At 35.8% G+C, this 21,915-nt stretch overlaps 1 protein-coding gene across 7 annotated transcripts in view; it reads right to left on the bottom strand.

The window, feature by feature from the left end:
- The window catches only part of ATP2C1 (ATPase secretory pathway Ca2+ transporting 1), a 164,580-nt gene that overhangs the window by 83,368 nt on the left and 59,297 nt on the right, over positions 1–21,915 (bottom strand). For 5 of the 7 annotated variants that reach the window (XM_055321421.1, XM_055321422.1, XM_055321427.1 and 2 more), the window contains 4 exons: positions 8,862–8,972; positions 6,464–6,580; positions 3,224–3,313; positions 1,147–1,182 (listed from right to left, as the gene is read on the bottom strand). In XM_055321421.1, coding sequence (XP_055177396.1) covers positions 1,147–1,182; positions 3,224–3,313; positions 6,464–6,580; positions 8,862–8,972 — 354 coding nt within the window. Of the gene's footprint in view, positions 1–1,146; positions 1,183–3,223; positions 3,314–6,463; positions 6,581–8,861; positions 8,973–9,138; positions 9,192–21,915 lie in introns of all 7 variants that reach the window. The other 2 variants (XM_055321425.1, XM_055321426.1) reach the window with 1 other exon arrangement.

Below are 21,915 nucleotides of genomic sequence, written 5' to 3'. Positions count from 1 at the left end.
TAATGTGATTACAACTGCCTTTTTTACAGTGGGTTACTATAAAACTAATAACTTACTAAATTAGAGATTGCCACAGAAAGCCTGGATAATGACAGAAATAATAACCACAGATGTGAAAATAACCACAATCACTTAAAATATAGTCTTAAGATTAAAAACAACATGAACTTGAATGTCATACATTACATTATTCCCCTAACTAGAATAAACTTTTCTAAGATTTTTTTGAGTCATCTCTACACTCAATGTGGGGCTCAAACCCCCAACCCCGAGATCCAGAATCACATGCTCTACCAACTTAGCCAGCCAGATGCCCCATTCCTTCTATTCTTATTAACTATGCTTTAAAATTGTTAATAAAATGAGACCTGCCAACACTATTCTAAAATATGAAGTTATCAAACATTTTATAAACATAAAACTAAGCCTATGTTTTCATATATGCCTATACTTGCAATAAAAATCCTGACATTATCTCAACATTATACACATTTCATTTTTAAAAAGGGTTCCTCAGGGGCAGCCTGGGTGGCTCAGCGGTTTAGCGCCTGCCTTCAGTCCAGGGTGTGATCCTGGAGACCCGGGGATCGAGTCCCACATCGGGCTCCCTGCATGGAGCCTGCTTCTCCCTCTGCCTGTGTCTCTGTCTGTCTCTCTCTCTGTGTCTCTCATGAATAAATTTTAAAAATTAAAAAAAAAAAAAGAGGGTTCCTCATTGTATGTTTTATTTACTGTTTGAATGCCTATGCTGAATTCGAAGTTTAATACAGGTCAGAACATTCTTTATGTCTAGGAAATGAGAAATTTAAACCTAGCCCAATTTTTTAATTGAATAAAGGTTTTAAACTTGTTGCTGGATTTTATTTATTTATTGTGCTTTATGTCTTCATCTCCTTCAGTTACCTTTAACTTCATCAAATAAAAAAACGTTTTCTTCATTCTACTTTCTAAATCAAAACAAATTAGTTCCACAAAGTTCCCTAGAGAGTTGAGTTTCTGAAGTCATTTCAAAAACAATGAATGAATTGTTCTGACCAATATTACCATCCTCCAATAACCACAGATTTTATCATAAGACACCCTAGTTTTTTTAAGCAATTAACTAAAATACCATTTTCATACTGAAAAAATAGGCTACCTACTCACCTGAACAAAGGCAACCGTGACGACGATAAGTATTGCCTAAACAAAACAAAGAAACAACTTTTTAAATCAGACATTGTAACTTCAGAAATAACTGTTAATAGAGTTTTATTTTTCTATCTGCAGTCCCCAGATACCAGACACTAAGCACTGAGATCTACTGGGCAAGAAATCACAACTTTGCCTTTGGGGAAAAACTGACAGCTGACTGTGATTTGCCTTCCCTAGGGCAGCTTCTCAAATTTGATCTCAAGATACCTCTTTGCTCTTACAAACTAAGGACCAGCTTTTCTGTGGGTTTTAATCTATTGATATTTATCATAATTACTTTTTCAATTGCTCAGTTTTAATTTCTCCTTATTAATTCATCTAAAAAGTAGTAAAAACCATTACATGTTAATATATACAACATTTTTATGGGAAATACACTTTTCAAATAAAAAATTTTTGAGAAAAATACCAAGTGTTTTCAATTATTCTATCTTTAATATCTGCCTTTAAAGACATTAATACAAAGCTAGATTCTCACATTAGCTTCTGCATTCAATCTAAGATCTTATGTTGATTAGGCTGAAGTATACAAAAAAAACCTAATCTCATACAGATATTGTTGGAAAAGGAAGAATTTTAAAAGCTTTTTCAGATGACTGTGATATCCTTCTTAGCTACTACACCAAAATTAGACAAGTATAGTTACTTAATTTGCAATGTAGAATCTAAATTGTATCAATGAACTTTTCTTAATTTATTATAGAAAATCCATTAACCTATTTTCACTTTGAATGGATCTTTGATCACTGAAAACACTGTAACATCTTGCACCGGTCACTTAGAAAACACTGATTTACTTGGTTACTCAAATCTTTCAAGTGTTAACACATTTCATAATAGTAAAAAAAATCATATTCATTGAAATCACTACTGATCTCATTAGAATAAAGTCTTAAATACTGGGAAACTATGTAGCACATGGTAATTAATAAAAATTTTGCAAAATTCTAAGTATCACTTGAAAGCTTGAATTTTATCACAGGCAATAAGTGCTATTTGTTTTCCTTGAAGTGATAGGTTCATTTCATTCACTTCCTTAAAAAAATACGCCATTTATCCAAGTCTTAACCAAGTCTATCATTCCTTCTTTTTAATAAAAGCCTAGTTCAGCTCACCAAAACTGCCCTTCCCTGAAACGACAACTGTACCTCAAGATACATAAATCCTTTATGCTTATTTCTCATTTTATTATACAGAATATTCAAAAGACATGTACTCAACTGTCAAGATTTAATGAAATTAATTTTTACTGCTTTATGAAAAACACTTCTAAGAGAAACAAGGAAGAAAACAATGACCACTAGTACAGTTTGGTGCCATTATTTTGACTTGAGTCAATACTGTTTTACCTGCCATTGCTTTTGTACCACAGATACAAATATCTATAGCAAAAATAATGTTTTAATATTACAAAAATAGATTTGACCTTACAGTCTCCCTGAAACAGTTTCAGAGACACCAGGGAGTCTACAAGCAAGAGTTCAAAAACCAAATTAAGCTCTATCTATATTAATTTCTACTGTGTTCTTAAGAAACATATTTGTTTTAATCAACGCTTATACTCGCTATAAACTTTTATACTATAAGAAAACAGAGGACAAGAAAACAAAGGAAACTTAGGAAACTTTCAATGAAAGCTAGAACAGCTTAGCCAAAAAGAATAAAATGTTACATAGTAAATAGTGTTCAATTGTTAAGTAATATTTTTACTTTCATAATCATCAGGCTTAGTTCACAATTAGTCAAAACATTCTCAATTAGAAAGGAAATGAAATTAAATTTAACCAGAAATTTATTATAAAATATTTCATATCTGTAAAATTATAAGGTTATCAAATAATTCTCATGAATGCCAACCACAGACCCTTCAACATTACTGGAGATTACTGCAACAAAATGCAGAATTTGGATATTAACAAAAAACCTGAAGAAATGTTAAGGTATTTCTCATTTCACTTCCCAAAATAAAAGCCAACCCTAATTTTAAATGATTATCCAATAATTTTAAAATATACATATTTTTTCTTACCACAGTGATACTGACAGCATCATCAAACTGATGCATTAAAACACTGATGACTGCAGAGGCCAGAAGCAGCATAATAAGGGGATTTTTAAACTGAAAATGAAAACAAACAGCAATTCAACAGTTTTGTATGAATGGTAGTTATGTTCCATCACAACAAAAACTTAAAAAAATAAACTACTGAAGCATGGCTAGAAAACTATGAGTCTACATTTGAATGAGATTTTATATGTCTCTTCAATTAACAAAAAATTTATACTTAACTACATTTAAAAGTCACCACTTCTTAACAGTTCCTTTTCAGAAAAAAAAGAAAATTAAATATCAATACTTGAAACTAAGAACCTACCAATTCCTTATGATACATGTGTCTTTTCAGTACAATAATTTATTTTTTTAATTTTTTTAAAATTTATTTATGATAGTCACACAGAGAGAGAGAGAGAGGCAGAGACACAGGCAGAGGGAGAAGCAGGCTCCATGCACCGGGAGCCCGACATGGGATTCGATCCCGGGTCTCCAGGATCGCGCCCTGGGCCAAAGGCAGGCGCCAAACCGCTGCGCCACCCAGGGATCCCCTCAGTACAATAATTTAATAAATAGAACTGGACTGAATTTCTACTGAAGCTAGAATGAGTGGAAAATTATTTTTAAGATGACGATTTAGGTTAACACTGGGTAGCACACCTAACTTACGAGGTCCAAACATTCCTATACTTAGTAAATTAGCACAGATTACAATTCAGGGGTTGTCCCACATGCCCCAGGGATAATCCCCCTTGGTCAGCAAAGAGCTGACAGTAAGATCCACTCCACAGAAGCTGAGAATTTTCCAATTGCTCATTTTCCTAATATCTATCTGGCAGAGGCAACAGTATCTAAAGAAACAGAACCACACCACCGACCCAACCAGGCCGTGCTTAGATGACCAAGCACCAGAGCTACCCTAAATTCTTCCAGTTGGACATCCTACTCCTTAAACATCAGAGCTTTGTTGCCAGAGCCTCTTCCTTCTGATGAAATGGTGCCAATCACTGTTAAAGGTGCAAAAGTCACTAGGCTACAAAGAATTCATCCCACCAGAGAGCCCAGCCCCTAGATACAACAGCAGTGAGGTTAGATCCTGTCACCTCCCACTCCCCATATGATTCCATTCCCTGACACAGTGGTTCTGACCCTGCCTCACATCAGAATCATGCGAAGAACTTCTAACAAATGCCTAGGTTCACACCAGACCAGTTAAATCAAAATCTCTGGGCATAGGGCCCAGGCTTCAGCATTTTTTAAGCATTCCCCAAGTGATTCTAACTTCTAGAGGATTGAAAATCACTACTCTAACAAACTAAAACTACAACTGCAATATGGTTTAGGGTTGACAAACCACACACACTTCACTGAGTCAGAGTACCTGGATTTAAATCCAGCTCTTTCACTTATGTATGACCCAAGGCTCCTCATCTGGTAAAACAGTACCTTACACCAAAAGTATGGTAAAAATTAACTAAGAATGTATATTAAAGCACTGTGTAAACCATAAAACCCTCTTCAAATGTTAGCTCTTATCATCACAAGTTGATGACAAAGACCCATGGGCTTTTTTATTACAATCTCTAAAATAGCTATGCCATGGTAATAAGCATACCACTTGATTAATGGCAGGCTCCAGACAAATGTTTGCAAAGCAACAAATTCAGTGTTCTTTGTAGAGGAACAGAGAGGCTGCCCAATACTTTATGATTAACAACTGATATTTACTGCTAATGTAGTTCAGCACAAGCAGAACTACATTACATTGTTTCTGTTTCATTCTCAAGGCAATCCCATGATGCAGGTAGTCTAGCTTTGAAACATGAATAAGAAAGTAAAGCATCAAATTATACCGCCAAGTATAAGTAAGTCCAATCATCGTAGTTTGTAAATCCAGAGTCAACTTCCTAAAGTTTTAGGTAATGTGGAAATGTAGTAAATGTGAGAATACAAACATGCATATAAATAATATTCTACAAACATGACAGATTATTTTCCACTTTAGACAAACTCATCTGCAAAATTAAGACCAATAAATTTGAACCCATTAATAAGCCCTTTAGGAAAGTTATACATAGGGTAGGGGGATAGGGTAATTGGGTGACAGGCATTAAGGCAGGCACATGATGTAATGAGCAGTGGATATTATACTATATGCTGGCAAATTGAATTTAAATAAAATTAAATTTAAAAATAACATCTTTAAAAAAAAAAGCTACACATAGATCTTAAAAAAAAAAAAACAACCGGTAGTTAGAAGGCATTAAAAGTTTTCTTTACTAAAAAGAACTTGTTAAAAAAATAAGTAAATAAGTAAAAATAAAAAGAACTTGTTTGGCAAACTAACCCTACTGGGTGAAAACTGGCCACAGGATTCTGCATTCTTGGAACTTTTCACAGTAACATACTTGTTATCAAGATAAGACAAAATCCTACAATAGTCTTTCTGAAAAGATTGGGATATTGACAAAATATATTAAAAATAACTATTGTTTATAGATACCTTACAATCTCCTAAAATTATCCTCATGTTATAGATAAGAGACTCAGAAGATAATAAAGATCATATAGCTAGTAAGAAATAAAGATAGAATCTGTACTCAGGCAGTCTGGATTCAAACTACCTAACTTACTTTTATTACATTTTCTTTTTCTTTTTCTTTTTTTTTAAAGATTTTATTTATTTATTCATGAGAATACACAGAGAGAAGAGAGAGAGAGAGGCAGAGACACAGGCAGAGGGAGAAGCAGGCTCAAGGCAGGGAGCCTGACATGGGACTCGATCCCGGGTCTCCAGGATCACGCCCTGAGCTGTAGGCGGTGCTAAACCGCTGAGCCACCGGGACTGCCCTTATTACATTTTCTAAGCTGGCCATATTACTATAAAAAATATGAACATTCCAAAAATATATATTAATATACATATATTAGCATTCCTTATAATAAGTGTAAGGTAGACTCTGTAAAGGAAACTACTGTTCATAATATCAATTCCACATTATAGGTAAGTTCTTAAAGATTTGCATAATAAAAATTATATAAATTCCAGGTTAACATAGCAAACTTTAACAGAAAAATGTAGGTAAAACAGATTTTTTTTTAATTATTTCTTTTCTCCCATAAAAAAAAAAAAAAAGGCTTCACAAAAGTAAACAACTACACTAACAAAAAATACATGTAAATTACACAGCAGAGGAGGAAATAAAAACATCTCACCTGAGAAATATATTTCTTCCATAGTGGCTCATCTTCACTGATATCAAACTCATTCCAGCCATGGAAGGCTCGCCTATGACTTACTTCACATTTGTTTAGACCATTCTGAAGATCAGCCTATTAGATTTTACATATAAAAGTTACTAAAAATGTTAGCAGAGGACAAAAGAACAAAAACACAAGGGTACATAATGTATGTTCATATTTATAAGAACTATACAGCAGTCAAAACTAATCTGTTGTAACAAAAAGCATTATCAGTGGTTGCTTGGGGCCAAGAGCAAAATCTACTTAGAAATCTGTAGAGGAACCTGATGGAACTTCTAGGAGTGAATGAAAGTGTACCATAACTTAATTCTGGTGGTAGTTACATTTGCCAAAATGCAAACTGTTCCCTTAATATGGGTACATTATATTTCATGTAAATTATACCTTGATAAAAAAATTACTGATATATAGGTAACATATATTAGCACTTTTAAAAAATGTAAGCAATAAGGTAGAGTTTAATAAACAAACTTATGATTTTCTCTGAGAAAAAAGAAATAACAAAAATCAGCCACATGACTTACAGAAAGCAAAATATCAGTACATTTTAGTTAGCTTTCTTTGTTTTCATTGTTTTATTTTCTAAAATTATTTTCTCCAAAAGAACATTCAGTGAACCAAAACTGCCTTTCTTGTTCTCTGAGCATATTATCAAAACCCTCAGATTGGTATTACTTTTTACTCTTGAACTGTGTAATTATTTCAAGCAGATAATTTGTGGTTCCTAAATTACTGAAAATAATTATGTTCTATGAACACCACCTACATTCTTCAGTCACCACAATATTGTGACTTATAAGAAATACTTATGTTATCTGGTCATCAATGACCAAGCATATTTCTCATTTTTATTTATCTGGTCTTCCTCCAGGGTTGTTGGCTCAGAGCTCCTAAAACTCTTGGAATTTCCTGGGATATGGCAAAAAAGGTGTCTTTTGTTGTGTTAAAGAAAGTGACTTTTGGACCCCACCCAAGAGCAGCAGCTGGTAGCCAAGAGGGTTCACCATCCTACCTTACCTCTGAAGAGAGAGAGGATAGAGGCTGTATCAGCCAAAGGCCAATGACTCCGTCAATCATGACTAAGCAATAAAGCCTCCATAAAAGCCCAAAAGGACTGGGCTTGGAGAGCTTCCAGGCTGAACACATGGAGACTGGGGAAAATGGTGTACCTGGAGAGGACATGGAAGCTCCAGGCCCTTTCCCCATACCAGACCCACTTATCTCTTCATCTGGCTGTTGATTTGTATCCTTTATTTTCTCTTTAATAAACTGATAAACTTAAGTGTTTGCTTGAGCTCTGTGAGCCACAGCTAGCAAATTAAATGAATCTAAGAAGAAACGTCTCATCTGTACTGAGTAGGTCAAAAGCATAGATAATAGCCTAGAACTTGTGATTGACTTCTGAAGTCAGGAGTAAGAGACAAACTTCCAGGGCAGAATCCTTAACCTATGGAATCTGATGTTATCTCTGGGTGGATACTGTTAGAATTGAGTTAAATTCTTGGGTGTGCAAGAATTGCATGGTGTTATGTGTAGGAGAACCAACCCTCCCAACCATATTGGAATTGGGTCTGAGAACCTCAGGAAGAGTCATTGTCTCTCACGATGTATTATCATAACTAGCATTAAAGAATGAAATTGCTTGCATCCCTAAAATAATCAGTTTCTCCAGCCAAAAGCTTTATAATAGAATTTTATAATGGAGTCTCACAACACTTAAAAATATTTAAAATAAATGGTTTTAAAACATAAATACAACAACAAAAAACCCTCAAAAACACAGATATCCAATGTTTTTTAATGCCATCATTAAAATACGTGAATTTTGAAAGAAAAATAAAAAACACTATGTTACATTAGACTGTGCTTTTTAAAACTAAAGAGATTAAGTTACATAGGCAATTAAAGTTTATTTGCAGTCCCTATCTTGTACTTAGCTTTTACTTTACTTTAGAAAACACTTACAAAAAAATGATAAACTCCTAACTCTACTTATGTTAATTAATATTAATAATTAACTATTTTATTAATCCAACTAATCCTTACATAGCATTAATAGTTCCTGGCAATGCTAATGACCTAGAGCTGCACTGTCCAATTAGGTAAACACTAGCCCTGTACAGCCATTTAAATTTTAATGAATAAAAATTAAATTAAGTTCAGTTCCTTACCTAAATAGCCACACTTCAAATACTGAGTTGTCATGTTTAAATTAACTACTCGCTACTGTACTGAACAGTGCAGAACAGCATATTTACATCATCACAGAAAATTCTATTGGACGGCATTTATCTATAGTCTAAGTTGACTGATTTACTATTTACTCCCTACCTCCCCACCAAGCACTTACTTGGAGAATGCTTGCAACTTCACTGACTGGTAATTCGCTTGCTTTTTTTGATGTCAATACAGGAATCATTGTCTCATTTTCAGCATTAGGAATTTTTTGAAAACGTGCAACCTGGCAAATAAAACCAAAGGAAAAATATTTGAATATACCAAAAAAATTGAATGCACTCTAGAATAAATGAATATCCAAATGTTCATAAAGACTTAGTTTCCATTTAAAAAACAAACATTTTTAGAAAAATAAATATCTAGTTCTAATAAGATAATTTTATACTGACCATGTGCTATTTCTCCAGAAAGCACATTTCAAAAATTAGGCCACCAGTGCCAGCTAGAACACAAAATAATTTCCACATTAAATTAAAAAGATGCTATTTCTACACCAATATAACGAGTAAAAAGTAAAACAGATGTCCTGTCTAGCAGATCCTGATAATTACATGTAGTCATAATCGTCTAAACTCATTATGTTTAACAGGAAAGACAGAACGCTAAGCTTTCTCCATTTTAACTATGCCTGTTGGTCAGCCCATTTCTTAACTATCCAGAAAAACACCTGGCTACTCTACATAAGCACCAGGACAGCAAGTCATATTTTAAAACTTATTCCCAAACTAGCAGGAAAACAAAAGAGCAAAAAAGAGGATGCGCATTTGGGAAGGGGCTGTGAACAGAGTAAATCACAGAGATGGCGGTAACCATGGTATCTACTTGATGCAGCTTCATAAGCAAGTATCTATAGAAAATTGTTTAATACACTTCCAGAAATAGATCCCCAATCCAGACTGTCCTGGGTCCTATGTTGACAGATTCTTTATAGACAAAAAGTTCTGAATAAATAGGAGAAGGTGAGATAAAAGCTCCCCACAGAAAGTTTAGAGGAAAAACATTGCAGTTGCTACCCATCCCGATTAAAATACTGAAACTGAAGTGATCATCTTATTACCAAGAGACACATCTTTAAGCTTTCAGATGAAACATTTTCAACCTTGGATAATCAACATTTTTAGGATAAAATATTTCCCTAAAATTTTGTCGACATAACACTTCTTTAACACAAGAAATGAGATGGATCAAAGAATAACTTAGTTTCTATTATTATAAGACAATAATAGAAGACTATATGCTCTCATTACAGAGGTCTGTATACATAAAAAAAAAAATCTTTACACCTACTCCAAAAGCTAGTAAATAGTGTGACATTATCTTGTGAGATCTTAAAGCAAAATTAAAAAGGATCAAATAAATACATTACCTGAAGTGAGGAGATTCATAAAATCTTATTTCTAAGATTCTTGCACCTCAGTTTCTTCACATGTAAAATAGGGGTAATAGTGACTAAAGTTGTGTGAGGATTACATCCATTAAAAACATACCTCACCCACTAGTTAAGGGCTGAAATAGCTATTTTTCTCTAAACAGTACTTAATATTTACATGTATATTCACCAGTACAATTAGCTCAATAAAGAACTAAATTACTAAAGAGAATAAAGTTAGATTTGCAATAATTTTTCTACTGAAATATACTTTTCTAATGTTGACATATTGGAAATTGCCATCTCAAGTACCCAATATGAAGTACAGGAGCCTTTCTCATAAAATCTTTTTAAAGTAATCCTTTGGTAGCTGTTACAAAGACAGGGTCCATGTTGGAATATACTCTCCATAAAATCTTTCATGGGCCCAAAAGACCTGAAAAATTTCAATAGAATAAAGTGAGACTATTTCACTTAACAATGGGTAAGACACTGAAGGGACATGATGATAACTCTAAATATAAAAAGGGCTGCCTGCCACGTGAAAGAGAGAAACACCAAAACCAAAGGGTGAGTTTCTAGCCAACAAACTTCTGGAGTTGGAATAAAGAGCACTGGATGTGTTCTGGCAAAGGCTGGACAACCATGTGATAAGGATGATTTCACTGAAAGGATTGCTAGTAATAGAGGGAGGCTATTATAGCACAAATTTCTTGGCCAAAGGCAGCAATCTCAATCTACATTTATGCTTACTAGATTCTAATTCAACCTAAAATTATGGAAATTATTGAGTTCTAAGCCAGTTTTCTTTTTAAGCAAATGTTATTCTTAGTAGTTCAAATGGATCATTAGTTCTATGGCTTATAAGAGTAATTTGTTCACTCATTTACTTTTTTAACAAACACTGCATCTATTGAGAATCTGACTCTGGTAGGCCCTTAGTATTAACAATGAGCAAAAACAACCTGAAGGGGGGGAGGGAGGAGGAAGGCAACAAATGTTATCAAAGAATAGCACAAATAAATGGAAAACTGAAAGTGATCATTACTATGAAGAAATCCATGGGCAAGAGAGCTTACACAAAGATTGCAATCGGGACAGAAAAGTTTTCATGAGGAAGTGATACTTAATAGAATTGAAAGACAAGAAACTGCTGTCTAAGGGAAGGGATGAAAGTAGTAAGGGAACTGAGTGTGCAAAGTTCCTGGGAAAGAGGGAAGCATGGCAAAAGGAAGTCCTAAAGAATGAAGAACTAATAGAAGGCCACCATTTATTCACTTACTCATTCTGTCTTTAGACATATAATAAATGCTTATTATGTGCCAGGCACTGTTGTTGTTGCAGACCAAAAAGGTAAGAAGTCTAGCCTCATGAAGCTAAATACCAACAGGAAACAGAAGACTATAAATAATGTACTATACAATAAATGTTCCAGAAGACAATTTAAAAAGGAAGGGTAAGTAAGGAAGAAATTGCTTCAACCTACATAGGAGGTGAGAACTGACTGCTGAACTTGGCAACATAGAGATAAAGAAAGCAGTTTCAGTGGAGTGGTGATGAACAAAATCAGGCAGGAGTGGGTTCAGAGAAAACAGCAGGAAATAAGGTGGAGACAGCACGTATAATCCTTTCCAGTTCTGCTGGAAAAAGGAACAGAGAAATGGGATTATTATAGCCAGAATGGAGTGTAGGTTTTAAGAGCTGAGTTGTTTTATTTTTTAAGATGATGTTTTTTAAGATGAAAGAAATAACAAACAGCATGATGATCTAATAGAGGAAAAACCAGTAATTCAGAAGAGAGATGGGATAACTTAAAAAGTGATATTCTTGACTAAACGAGAGGGGATGGAATCTGACATAGTTGTAGAAGGACTGGCCTTAGATAAAGGAATAGACAGTTTATCCACAGTTACAGATGGGAAGGCAGAGTAACATGGGAAGGATGCAGGCATACTGGTAGCTATGGCAGAGGAACATATGGATATATTCTTCTGAGAATTACCTGGATTGGAAAAATCAGGAGGACATATAAAGCAAAAAAAAAGGCTAAAGAATTAAGTGGGGATCCTACAGGGCCCTATGGGTCATATTACCGAATTTCTGTCTTAATCCTAAGAGCAAATGGAAGGCCTTGCACTGTAGTCTTAACAGTAAATAAAATAAAAGGCACAAGTTAGAAAATTGAAGTACAGAATAAGAGTGGTGAAATGTGGATACTATTACATATGCCTAAACAAGAGATAAACGTAGCCTGGACAAAGGTGGTGGGGTGCAGGAACAGATGTAGAGGTAAAAATAACAGTACAGGATGATGAACTAGATACATATACCAAAGAATTATACTGGGTTTCTAACTTGTCTTACATGCTAAATACTAATGCTATTCACCATGGTAAAGAATATTGGAATATTCTTTTTAACAAATGGGGCTATGACAACTAGATATCCATGTAAAAAAAAACACAAAGATGGACCCCTCCCTCCCACCATACACAAGATTAAATCAAAACGGATCAAAGACCTAACTGTAAGAGCTTGAACTATTAAACTCTTCAGAAGACAACTTGGGCTTAAATCTTAACCATGTTTCCTAAGCATGGCACCAAAAGTACAAGAAACAAAAAGACTGAACATCATCAAAATTAAAAACTTTTGTGCAGCAAAAGACACCATCAAGAAAGTGAAAAAGACAACCCACAGAATGAGAGAAAATATTTGCAAGTCATTTATCTGGTAAAGGGCCTATACTGCAATATATAAACTCTCACAATTCAATAATAAAAAAAAAACATACATCTAATTTTAAAATGAGTAAAAGATCTGAATATATATTTCTAGAAAGAAAATATACAAATCACCAATAAGCACACAAGCAGATCATCATTAGTCATGAGGAAAATACGTATCAAAACCACAATGAGATAGCACTTCATCCACTAGGATGACTAAAGTAAAAAAGACAATAAAAAGTGTTGGATAGCATACGGAGAAACTGGAACCTTCACATATTGCTGTTGGAGCTGTTAAAAGGTGCAGCTGCTATGGAAAAGTTTGGCAACCATTATATACAATTATGCTATTATACAAACATGTTATTTTCTCTGGCTAAATGAGGAGTTTTCAGCTTGAAACAATTTCTGAGTGATTAAATAATGCTTTGATTTTGAGAACTATAAAATACAGGTGGATCACATAAATGTAGTTGAAGGTCTATCACTTCTAACAGGCAATGTTACGTCTTTCACATGTTAACTACAGAAGTTCATTGTCTATGGTACTAAGTTTCAAACATTAGGTATTATTTGCTTATCTCCTACCTCACCCTAAAAATATCCTGGGCTTAACTACAGGGTAAGTTGCTAAGCCTCATAGTTGCTTTACTTTTGTTTCAGATAATGGCATTTATTAGATTTACACCTTCAATTATTTAACTCATGCAACCAATAAGCATTTACTAAAAAGACCTATACCTTGCACAGATGTAACTTAGCTGGAGAACCATGCCATACCAAAACACAAACATTTAAGAGTTGCAATACAGCAGTCAAATCATCACAATGCAATTAAGTCTGAAAATTCGGGAAAGGGAAGACTAAGACTGTTAAAGCCCTCAGTATTCTGAGAAAACTTCCCTGAAGCAAGCCATTAAAAATGGATAGCAGGGAATGGCTAACACCTGTCAAGGAAGTATTTCAACCAAGAACACGGGTAAAAGCCAGAGCAATAGAAATCTAATCTGTACGTAACTAGGCCAATCTGGCTAGAATGAAATAAGTGTTTTATTATGCACTTTCTACTGCCACTAAATGACCAAAAGCTACCCAGACATTAAGACAAGCTATAGAGTTTTTAATAGGATGCATTTAAAAACTGCAGAAATTTTTAAATTAGATCCTATAGGCAATAAACCCCATCACAGACCTACTAATCCCAAATTTACATTTTAACAAGATTACCAGGTGATTCACTCATATATTTTGAGTCTAAGCACTGATGTATACATCAGTTCCCAATTCTGATACAAATTAGAATTACATGGGGATTGCTATGGATCGACTTGCCCTCACCAAATACTCTGCTCGAAGTCCTAACCCCCAATTTACCGGTATTGAGATATGGAGACTGTGTGAGGTAATTAGGTCATGAGCCGGCATGATGCTATCAGTGCCCTTATAAGAGACACAGAGGGCATGCCTGTGTGTCTCCTCTCCTCCTCCCCATCCTCCAGAACTGAGAGAAATAAATGTCTGTTATCTAAGCCTCCTAAGTCTAGGATATTCTGTTACAGCAGCCAGAGCAGACTAAGACAGGGGTCTTTTTTTTTTTTTTCCATTTTAATACAAGTCTCCAGGCCCCATCCCTAAAGAGTGTGAATCATTAGGTCTGAGGTGGAGCCAAAACATCAAAACATTTTTTTTGACCGGGGGGGGGGGGGGGGGGGGGGGCGGTGGCGCTACACTACACTACACGCAAGGGTGAGCTGAGGGGCAGAGGGAGAGAGAAAATCTTAAGCAGGCTCCATACTGAGCACAGAGCCCAATGCTGGGCTGGATCTCACAACTCTGACATCATGACCTGAGCCAAAATCAAGAGTTGCACATTTAGCCAACTGAGCCACCAGGTGCCCCAAAAATGATTTTTAAAAGCTTCCCAAGGTGGATCTAATGCACAATGTTGATCACCACTGGCCTAGATGATGGGGTTGAAAGGCATGGTTGGATTAAACTCAAACATTAGACTATTTTACTTTAAAAAGGTATATATCTTCTAAAGTGAGCCACCACCATAGGTTTATAAACTGTCCCTGGAAAAAGAACAAAAAAACTTCTGTCAGAATTCAGCACACAGAAATCTGATTTTAAAAAAGCAAGTTAGCAAAAAAAAAAAAAAAAAAAGCAAGTTAGCAAACTTAAATCACCCAACAGAAGTCAAAGCCAGAGGGAAAAACAAAATTATTTCATCTCTACAAAGTTCAGGAGTACTGGGCAGCCGGGGTGGCTCAACAGTTTAGCACCTGCCTTCGGCCCAGGGCCTGATCCTAGAGACCCAGGATCGAGTCCCACATCAGGCTCCCTGCATGAAGCCTGCTTCTCCCTCTGCCTGTGTCTCTGCCTCTCTCTCTCTCTCTCTCTCTCTGTGTCTCTCGTGAATACATAAGTTAAAAAAGAAAAAAAAAAGTTCAGGAGTACTAAAGAAAGGTTATTAAAAGTTTTGATGTCCACTTGACAAAGTTTTCTAAGTTTCACCTGCAAGTAATCAGAAAGACACCTAAACACCCAAGAAAATCAAGTGTACTCATTAAACTTGAAAGAACCAAGCACCTCTCCAGGGTTGTTTAACAGCTATAGCATAAGAAAGCAGGGTTATCTGGGAACTCTAAGGGTCCAACTATACAAAGCCATTGTTATCAATGTAATGAAGGCATATCCAGGCCAAAGTAAACAGTGGGGCAGCCCCGGTGGCTAGGCGGTTTAGCACGGCCTGCAGCCCAGGGCATGATCCTGGAGACCCTGGATCGAGTCCCACGTCAGACTCTCTGCATGGAGCCTGCTTCTCCCTCTGCCTGTGTCTCTGCCCCACCCCCACCCCTCTCTGCATCTCTATGAATAAATAAATAAAATCTTAAAAAAAATAAACAGTGACATAGCAGTTCCAACAAGACAATACTAATAATAGCAGTTCCTATTCAAGAATGGTAGGTTTGGGGCAGCTCGGGTGGCTCAGCGGTTTAGCACCGCCTGCAGCCCAGGGCGTGCTCCTGGAGACCCGGGATCGAGTCCCACATCGGCCTTCCTGCATGGAGCCTGCTTCTCCCTCTGCCTATGTCTCTGCCTCTCTCTCTCTCTCTAGCTCTCATGAATAAATAAATAAAATATTTAATAAAAAAATGAATGGTAGGTTCACAGTAATTTACAGAAATCAAGCAGACCTGTTTAATTTAAGAAGCAGTTCCTTGATTAAAGCCAAAAGTAAACTGCACTAAATAATTCCACCGGTTAAGGTTAGATACAGTTATAATTACTGACACAGAGAAGCTTACATGCATAAAACACTCCCGGTAAAAGGTAAAATTTGTACTTCTGGCATCTATTTGCAAACCATATTTGTAGAAGTATGAAGTAGAATCATTAGAAGTAGTAGTGAATTTTCAAAAGGTGACCAAATGACTCCAAGTTTCTTGGAGAGAACTCCAAGTTTTTGGTTGAGAACAAGGCAACCCATATTCCTCTATAACACGGTATAAGTTCACTTAGAGCCACATTGTAATATGCTCATCTGGATGGGATGATAGTATAGCACAGCAGGCACCAAACCAAACATCCCCTTCAGAGCTGGAAAAACAGGAAAGGTCCCAGACCCCACTCCAACTTCAAATACAACAGCCTTTCTTTTCTGTATTATATGTTTTGGCTTCAGCAAAAAAGAAGCTAGTATTTAAACAAAGAACTTTACAGCTTTACAAGGGGGAAGGAGGAGGCTTAAACACCTCGTACCGTGGTTTTCAATCTTGTTAGTTAGCATCAGAATCCCCTGGAGAGCTTGTTAAAACAAGGTTACTGAGCCCTAACCTTAGAGTTGCTGAATCAGCAGGTCTCAGAGAAGTCCCACAAAGTACATTTCCAACAAGTTCTCGAGAAATGTTTATGTACTAGTGCAGGTCACACTCGGTGGAGAACCACTGCTCTAGTCAAGGTCAGACTTGACTAGATCCTACTTTATAATTACACGACTGTATCTTGATAGCCGTGTGACCCTGGCAAGTTATTAACTTCTCTGCATCTTTTTCCTCAGTGGAAAATTGGGATAATACCAATTCAATTTCAGCAAGAACTAAAAACTATATATATATACATACATACATACATACATATATGTGTGTTTGTGTGTGTGTGTATGTACTGTACCTAGTATATGGTTAGTAATCAGATGCTGGCTCCCTTCTCCTAAGGCAACTAATCACACAATTACACATTTGCCTCACCCATGCTCTAGATCTTCACAAGGGTATGACCTTGTTTTCGTCATCTCGGTATCCTTGGCAAAGTTCTTAATATCCAATACCCAAAGTACTACTAGAAAAAAAAATAATAAATACAGGGATTTCAGTCTTAACAGACAAGTATGTAGCAACAGAATAGTGTTATTATCCTAATATATGCCTATGCCTTTTAAATTATTTTTCAAAGAACAAATATGGCAGAACTGATCAGAAAAAAAGAATGTATTTAATCATCCATGAATTACTCCATCTTCTACAGGGATGAGGCAATTCCATGTGTTTTTAACTTTGAAAGTACTGATATGAAAATAAAGTTTTTAACCTCTAGATGTCAAATTTTATTGGCAAATGTAGCAGCCACGCAAGCAGGAAAGTCAACCTGTCTCTGATGAAGCATTTCAAGGATCGTCTAGATTGCTGGCATGGAGCAGAGCAGAGGCTGGCAAGTGTCTCAAAGTGGGCAGGGCTCATCAGCTTAGAATCACCATTCAGTCCTACCAATGAAGAAATGTTGGCATGGAAAGGAAAAGGTACTGGAAACACATTCTTATGAAATACCTCATTACCAGAGCAGCAGATTTAAAAACACTGAATACAAAGTGAAAAGTCCAAATTGACATAACATATCTAGGATGAATATGTTAAGTATTCAGAAACATCCAAAAATTCTTCCTATAATATGTAAGTTCTTATTTTTCCGCCCCTGTATCTGGCAAAGTCACCAACTCAGTCTTACCATCTCAAAGGGAATATGGAATATGTCCATTCTCAAACTTTAGTTGTTTTCAGAATCACCTGGGAGTGAAATGCTTATTAAGAATACAAATACTCCCACCACTTTTATTCAAATAGTACTAGAAGCCTGAGCTGCAGCAATCAGACAAGAAAAAGAGATAGAAGGTATCTAAATTGGTAAAAACTCTCACTACTTGCGGACATCACGATACTATGTATGAAATACCTGAGACACTACTGAAACTAAGAAATTAATTCAGTAACCTCGCAAGATACAAAATTAATATAAAGAAATGTTACTTCTGGGCAGCCTGGGTGACTGGTTTAGCACCGCCTTCCACCCAGGGCCTGATCCTGGAAACCAAGGATCGAGTCCTGCGTCCGGCTCCCTGCATTGAGCCTGCCTCTCCCTCTAGCTGTGTCTCTGCCTCTCTCTCTCTCTCTCTCTCTCTCTCTCTCTCTCTCATGAATAAATAAATAAAATCTTAAAAAAAAATGTTACTTCTATACACTAATAAAGATGTAGCAGAGAGAAATAAATAAAATAATCCCACTGGGGCACCTGGGTGGCTTAGTCATTTAAATGTCTGCCTTTTGCTCAGGTAATGATCTGGGGTCCTGGGATCAAACCCCAGTTCAAGCTTCCTGCTCAGGGGGGAGACTGCTTCTCTGTCTCCCTTTGCCCCTCCCCCTGCTCATGCTGTCTCTCTCGCACTTTCTCTCAAATAAATGAATCTATTTTAAAAAAGAATGGATAAAAAAAGAATATTAACAATAAAAAAGAATAACATTTCTCCATTTGCAACAACATGGAAAAATAAACATGGATGGACCTAAAGGCTATAATGGTAATAAGAGAAGTAAGTCAGATGGAGAAAGACAAATACCATATGATTTTACTCATATATGGAATTTAAGAAACAAAACGAAGAAGAGAGAGAAGCAAAAAAAACCCAACAACAGAAAACCAGACTCTAACTACAGATAACCAACTGGTGGTTGCCAGAGGTGGGGGTGGGGGGTGGCAGGGGGAGACTAATTGGATGAAAAAGATAAAGGATATTAAGAGTGTACTTACCCTAATAAGCACTGAGTAATATAAAGAATTGTTGAATTATTATATTGTACACCTGAAACTAATATAACCCCATATGTTAATTATACTTCAATAAGGAAAAAAAAAAAAAGAAAGAATATAGGTACTATGTGGATCTTGGCAAAAAAAAGTTAAAGCTAAATATGACCAGTGGTAACTAGGTCTAGAGCAATGGTTCACAACTCAGAGTGTACATTAAAATCACCTGGGGAGCTTTCAATAATTCCTACAGCTGGAACTCCAGACCAATTAAATCAGAGTCCATAGAAATGGTTGGTCCCAAGGATGTGGAGATCCCAGGAACAGGTCTTTATTTAAATCTCCTCGAAGTGATAATGTACAATGAGTGCTCTTAACTGACCCATAAATTAAACAGGAAATACAGTAGAGAAGATATTAAATTACTTCAAAAAGAATGTACTCAGCAAATTCCAGGCTGTGGGGAATTCTACAGGACAACCAACCTGATTTTATCAATAAGCTACAAGGGAAAGAGACATTTTTTTAGACTAAGAGATATTTAAGAGACGTTAAACAATTACAGTATTTGGGCCTTATTTCAATCCTGATTCAATTAAATAAACTTGTTGTTGGTTTTTTTTTAATCAACCCAGGCTCACAGTTGCTTTTAACTTTCATATATCATTAAATCTGAAAAAGTTCCTTAGTTTTTTGTCTTTCATTACCTTGACACTGGAAGAGGAGAAACCGGTTATTTTGTGGCATACCCTTATCCTAAAAATTACAATTTGAGATTGATTATTTCTAATTAGATTCACGCAATGCATTTTGAGGAAAGGGGAAACAGCAAACATTATATCTTTCTCAAAACATCATATCAAGAGGCATATGGTGTTTGCTATAGATGTCATTTGTTGAAGCCATAACCCTCAGAATGTGAGGGTATCTGGAGACAGGGCCTTTAGAAACGTAAATAAGGTTAAATAAGATTAGGATGGAGCCCTAATCCAATAGGACTGATGTCCTTATAAGAGGCAGAAACACACACAAAGGCTACAAGGAAACAGCAAGAGGGCAACCATCTGCAGGCTGAAGAGGCCTCACCAGAAACCAACCCTGCCAGCACCTGATATTAGACTTCCACCCTATACAATTGTGAGAAAGTCAACCTCTGCTTAAGCCACTCAACCTATGGTATTCCGTCATAACAGCCTGAGCCAACTAATATAATGCTGTTTGTACTACTGATGGTAATGTTCATTTTGAACATTTGCCTAACATGGTACTCGCAAGATTTTCCCATTATCAAGTTACTCTATTTCCCTTTATATTTTCAAAGTTTCTTGTAGGGAGTTATTTTGAGACTAATAAAATAGCCTGTACTTTACACTCTTGCTCACAAGGTAACTCTTGCCTGAAACAATTATTACTGTGGTGGTTACCAAATGTGATTTTTTGTAATTCCATCATTCTATGTTTATTAAATGGAATCCAACTATAATGAACTCTCCCTTCTTTCCCTTTGTGTGTGTTTGTATATATATTCTCGCTTCCTTTATCATGGTCTCTACCTTATTCTACAAGATATAACATCTATTACTATTCATTTTCTTGCTCAAATTATCCCAGTTTTGGCCAATGTGGAGCCTTGAACAGGCTGCCTCCTATATCCTTGTGACAAGTTCTCACCAATTTACAGCACTTCCTTACTTTCTGGCACCACAGGATGTTCTAGGCGTATCTTTCTATTTTCCCTGCCCTAGCATAGAATTAACCATTTCTCCACAAAGCCTTGGTACCCTTTACTGACAAAAAAATACTCAGAAGTATTATGGTTTCAAGGACTTCACAATGGACTGAATTAAGGAATATATACACATACACAGAAATATATCTATTTTTGTATTTACCTGTAAATATGTTAAATACACGGAGTCCATACTGAAGCTACCAATTTCTAATCTAACTCCAGAGGTTCATTTCACCCTTTCCCCTTATTTCTAATTCTGTAACAATGAAAAACTGGACTTTGATTACCACCATTATATACTTACTTGCTCTACTCTAGAATACACAGAATAGTGTAGGAGTTTTAACCATACCACTATAAACAAATTTTTACTAACCAGAGTACAATATTTGTGTAGAATTCCTTTGGTCTCTAGTCTTAGGTTTGTTTATAGTTCTTTTTGTCAATTGTCTTAGATTATATAGACAAAATCCTGTACTCCAAAATTACTTGTGTTAGTTCTTCCCATGCACATTCTTCAGTACGGTTGTTATCCAATTGAAATAGGCCGGCTTATTTATTTGTATTATTCCACTTGGGAATTTTTTCCCCATCATCTATCTTTGTTAATTTGGAGTATATGAAACATGAACTTAGTTCTAATACTCAAAACTATTCAAAATAGGGAAAATCAGATTAGTGTCCTGCCTAATCCCTTCAATTTCTTCAATCCCTACCTCCCCCTCTCTCTGTTACCAATCTCATTAGTTTCCAAGGTATCTTTCCTATGTTTCCTTCTGCACAAATGAGCAGCTGTGTGGTTATGTTTTATTTCATCCTCTTTTCTTTAGAGTAACAGTCTATAGCCTTTTTCTCTTAACCATATATCCTAGAGATTAATCCGTCAGTTCAGAGATCAGCTCAGAGATCTTCCTTTTTTCCTTTCAAAACTGCACAGTACTGTCATAGGGATAGAACATATTTTATTCAACCACTCTATGTATGAAGTTGCAAACAATGATCCATGAATAACTTTACATATGGATGTTCATATTCCTGGAGTTCTGCCTTCAGGGAAAATTTCTAAAATTGAAAATTATAGGCCAAATGGCAAATGCCTACCCAGGATTTTGTTGGATACTGCCAAATCTGAGGAATGGTTGTGCCTTCTCATCAGGAAATGTTATGGGTCTGTTTACACACAGCTTGCCAACAGGATAGTATAGATTGTTACACTTTAAATTTTGTCAACCTGAAAGCTAAAAAATAATGTCTC

The sequence above is a fragment of the Nyctereutes procyonoides genome, unplaced genomic scaffold (genome assembly GCF_905146905.1).
Source record: "Nyctereutes procyonoides isolate TBG_1078 unplaced genomic scaffold, NYPRO_anot_genome, whole genome shotgun sequence".
In the NCBI taxonomy this organism is placed as follows: Eukaryota; Metazoa; Chordata; class Mammalia; order Carnivora; family Canidae; genus Nyctereutes; species Nyctereutes procyonoides.
This window is presented reverse-complemented; position numbering and strand designations above follow the sequence as displayed.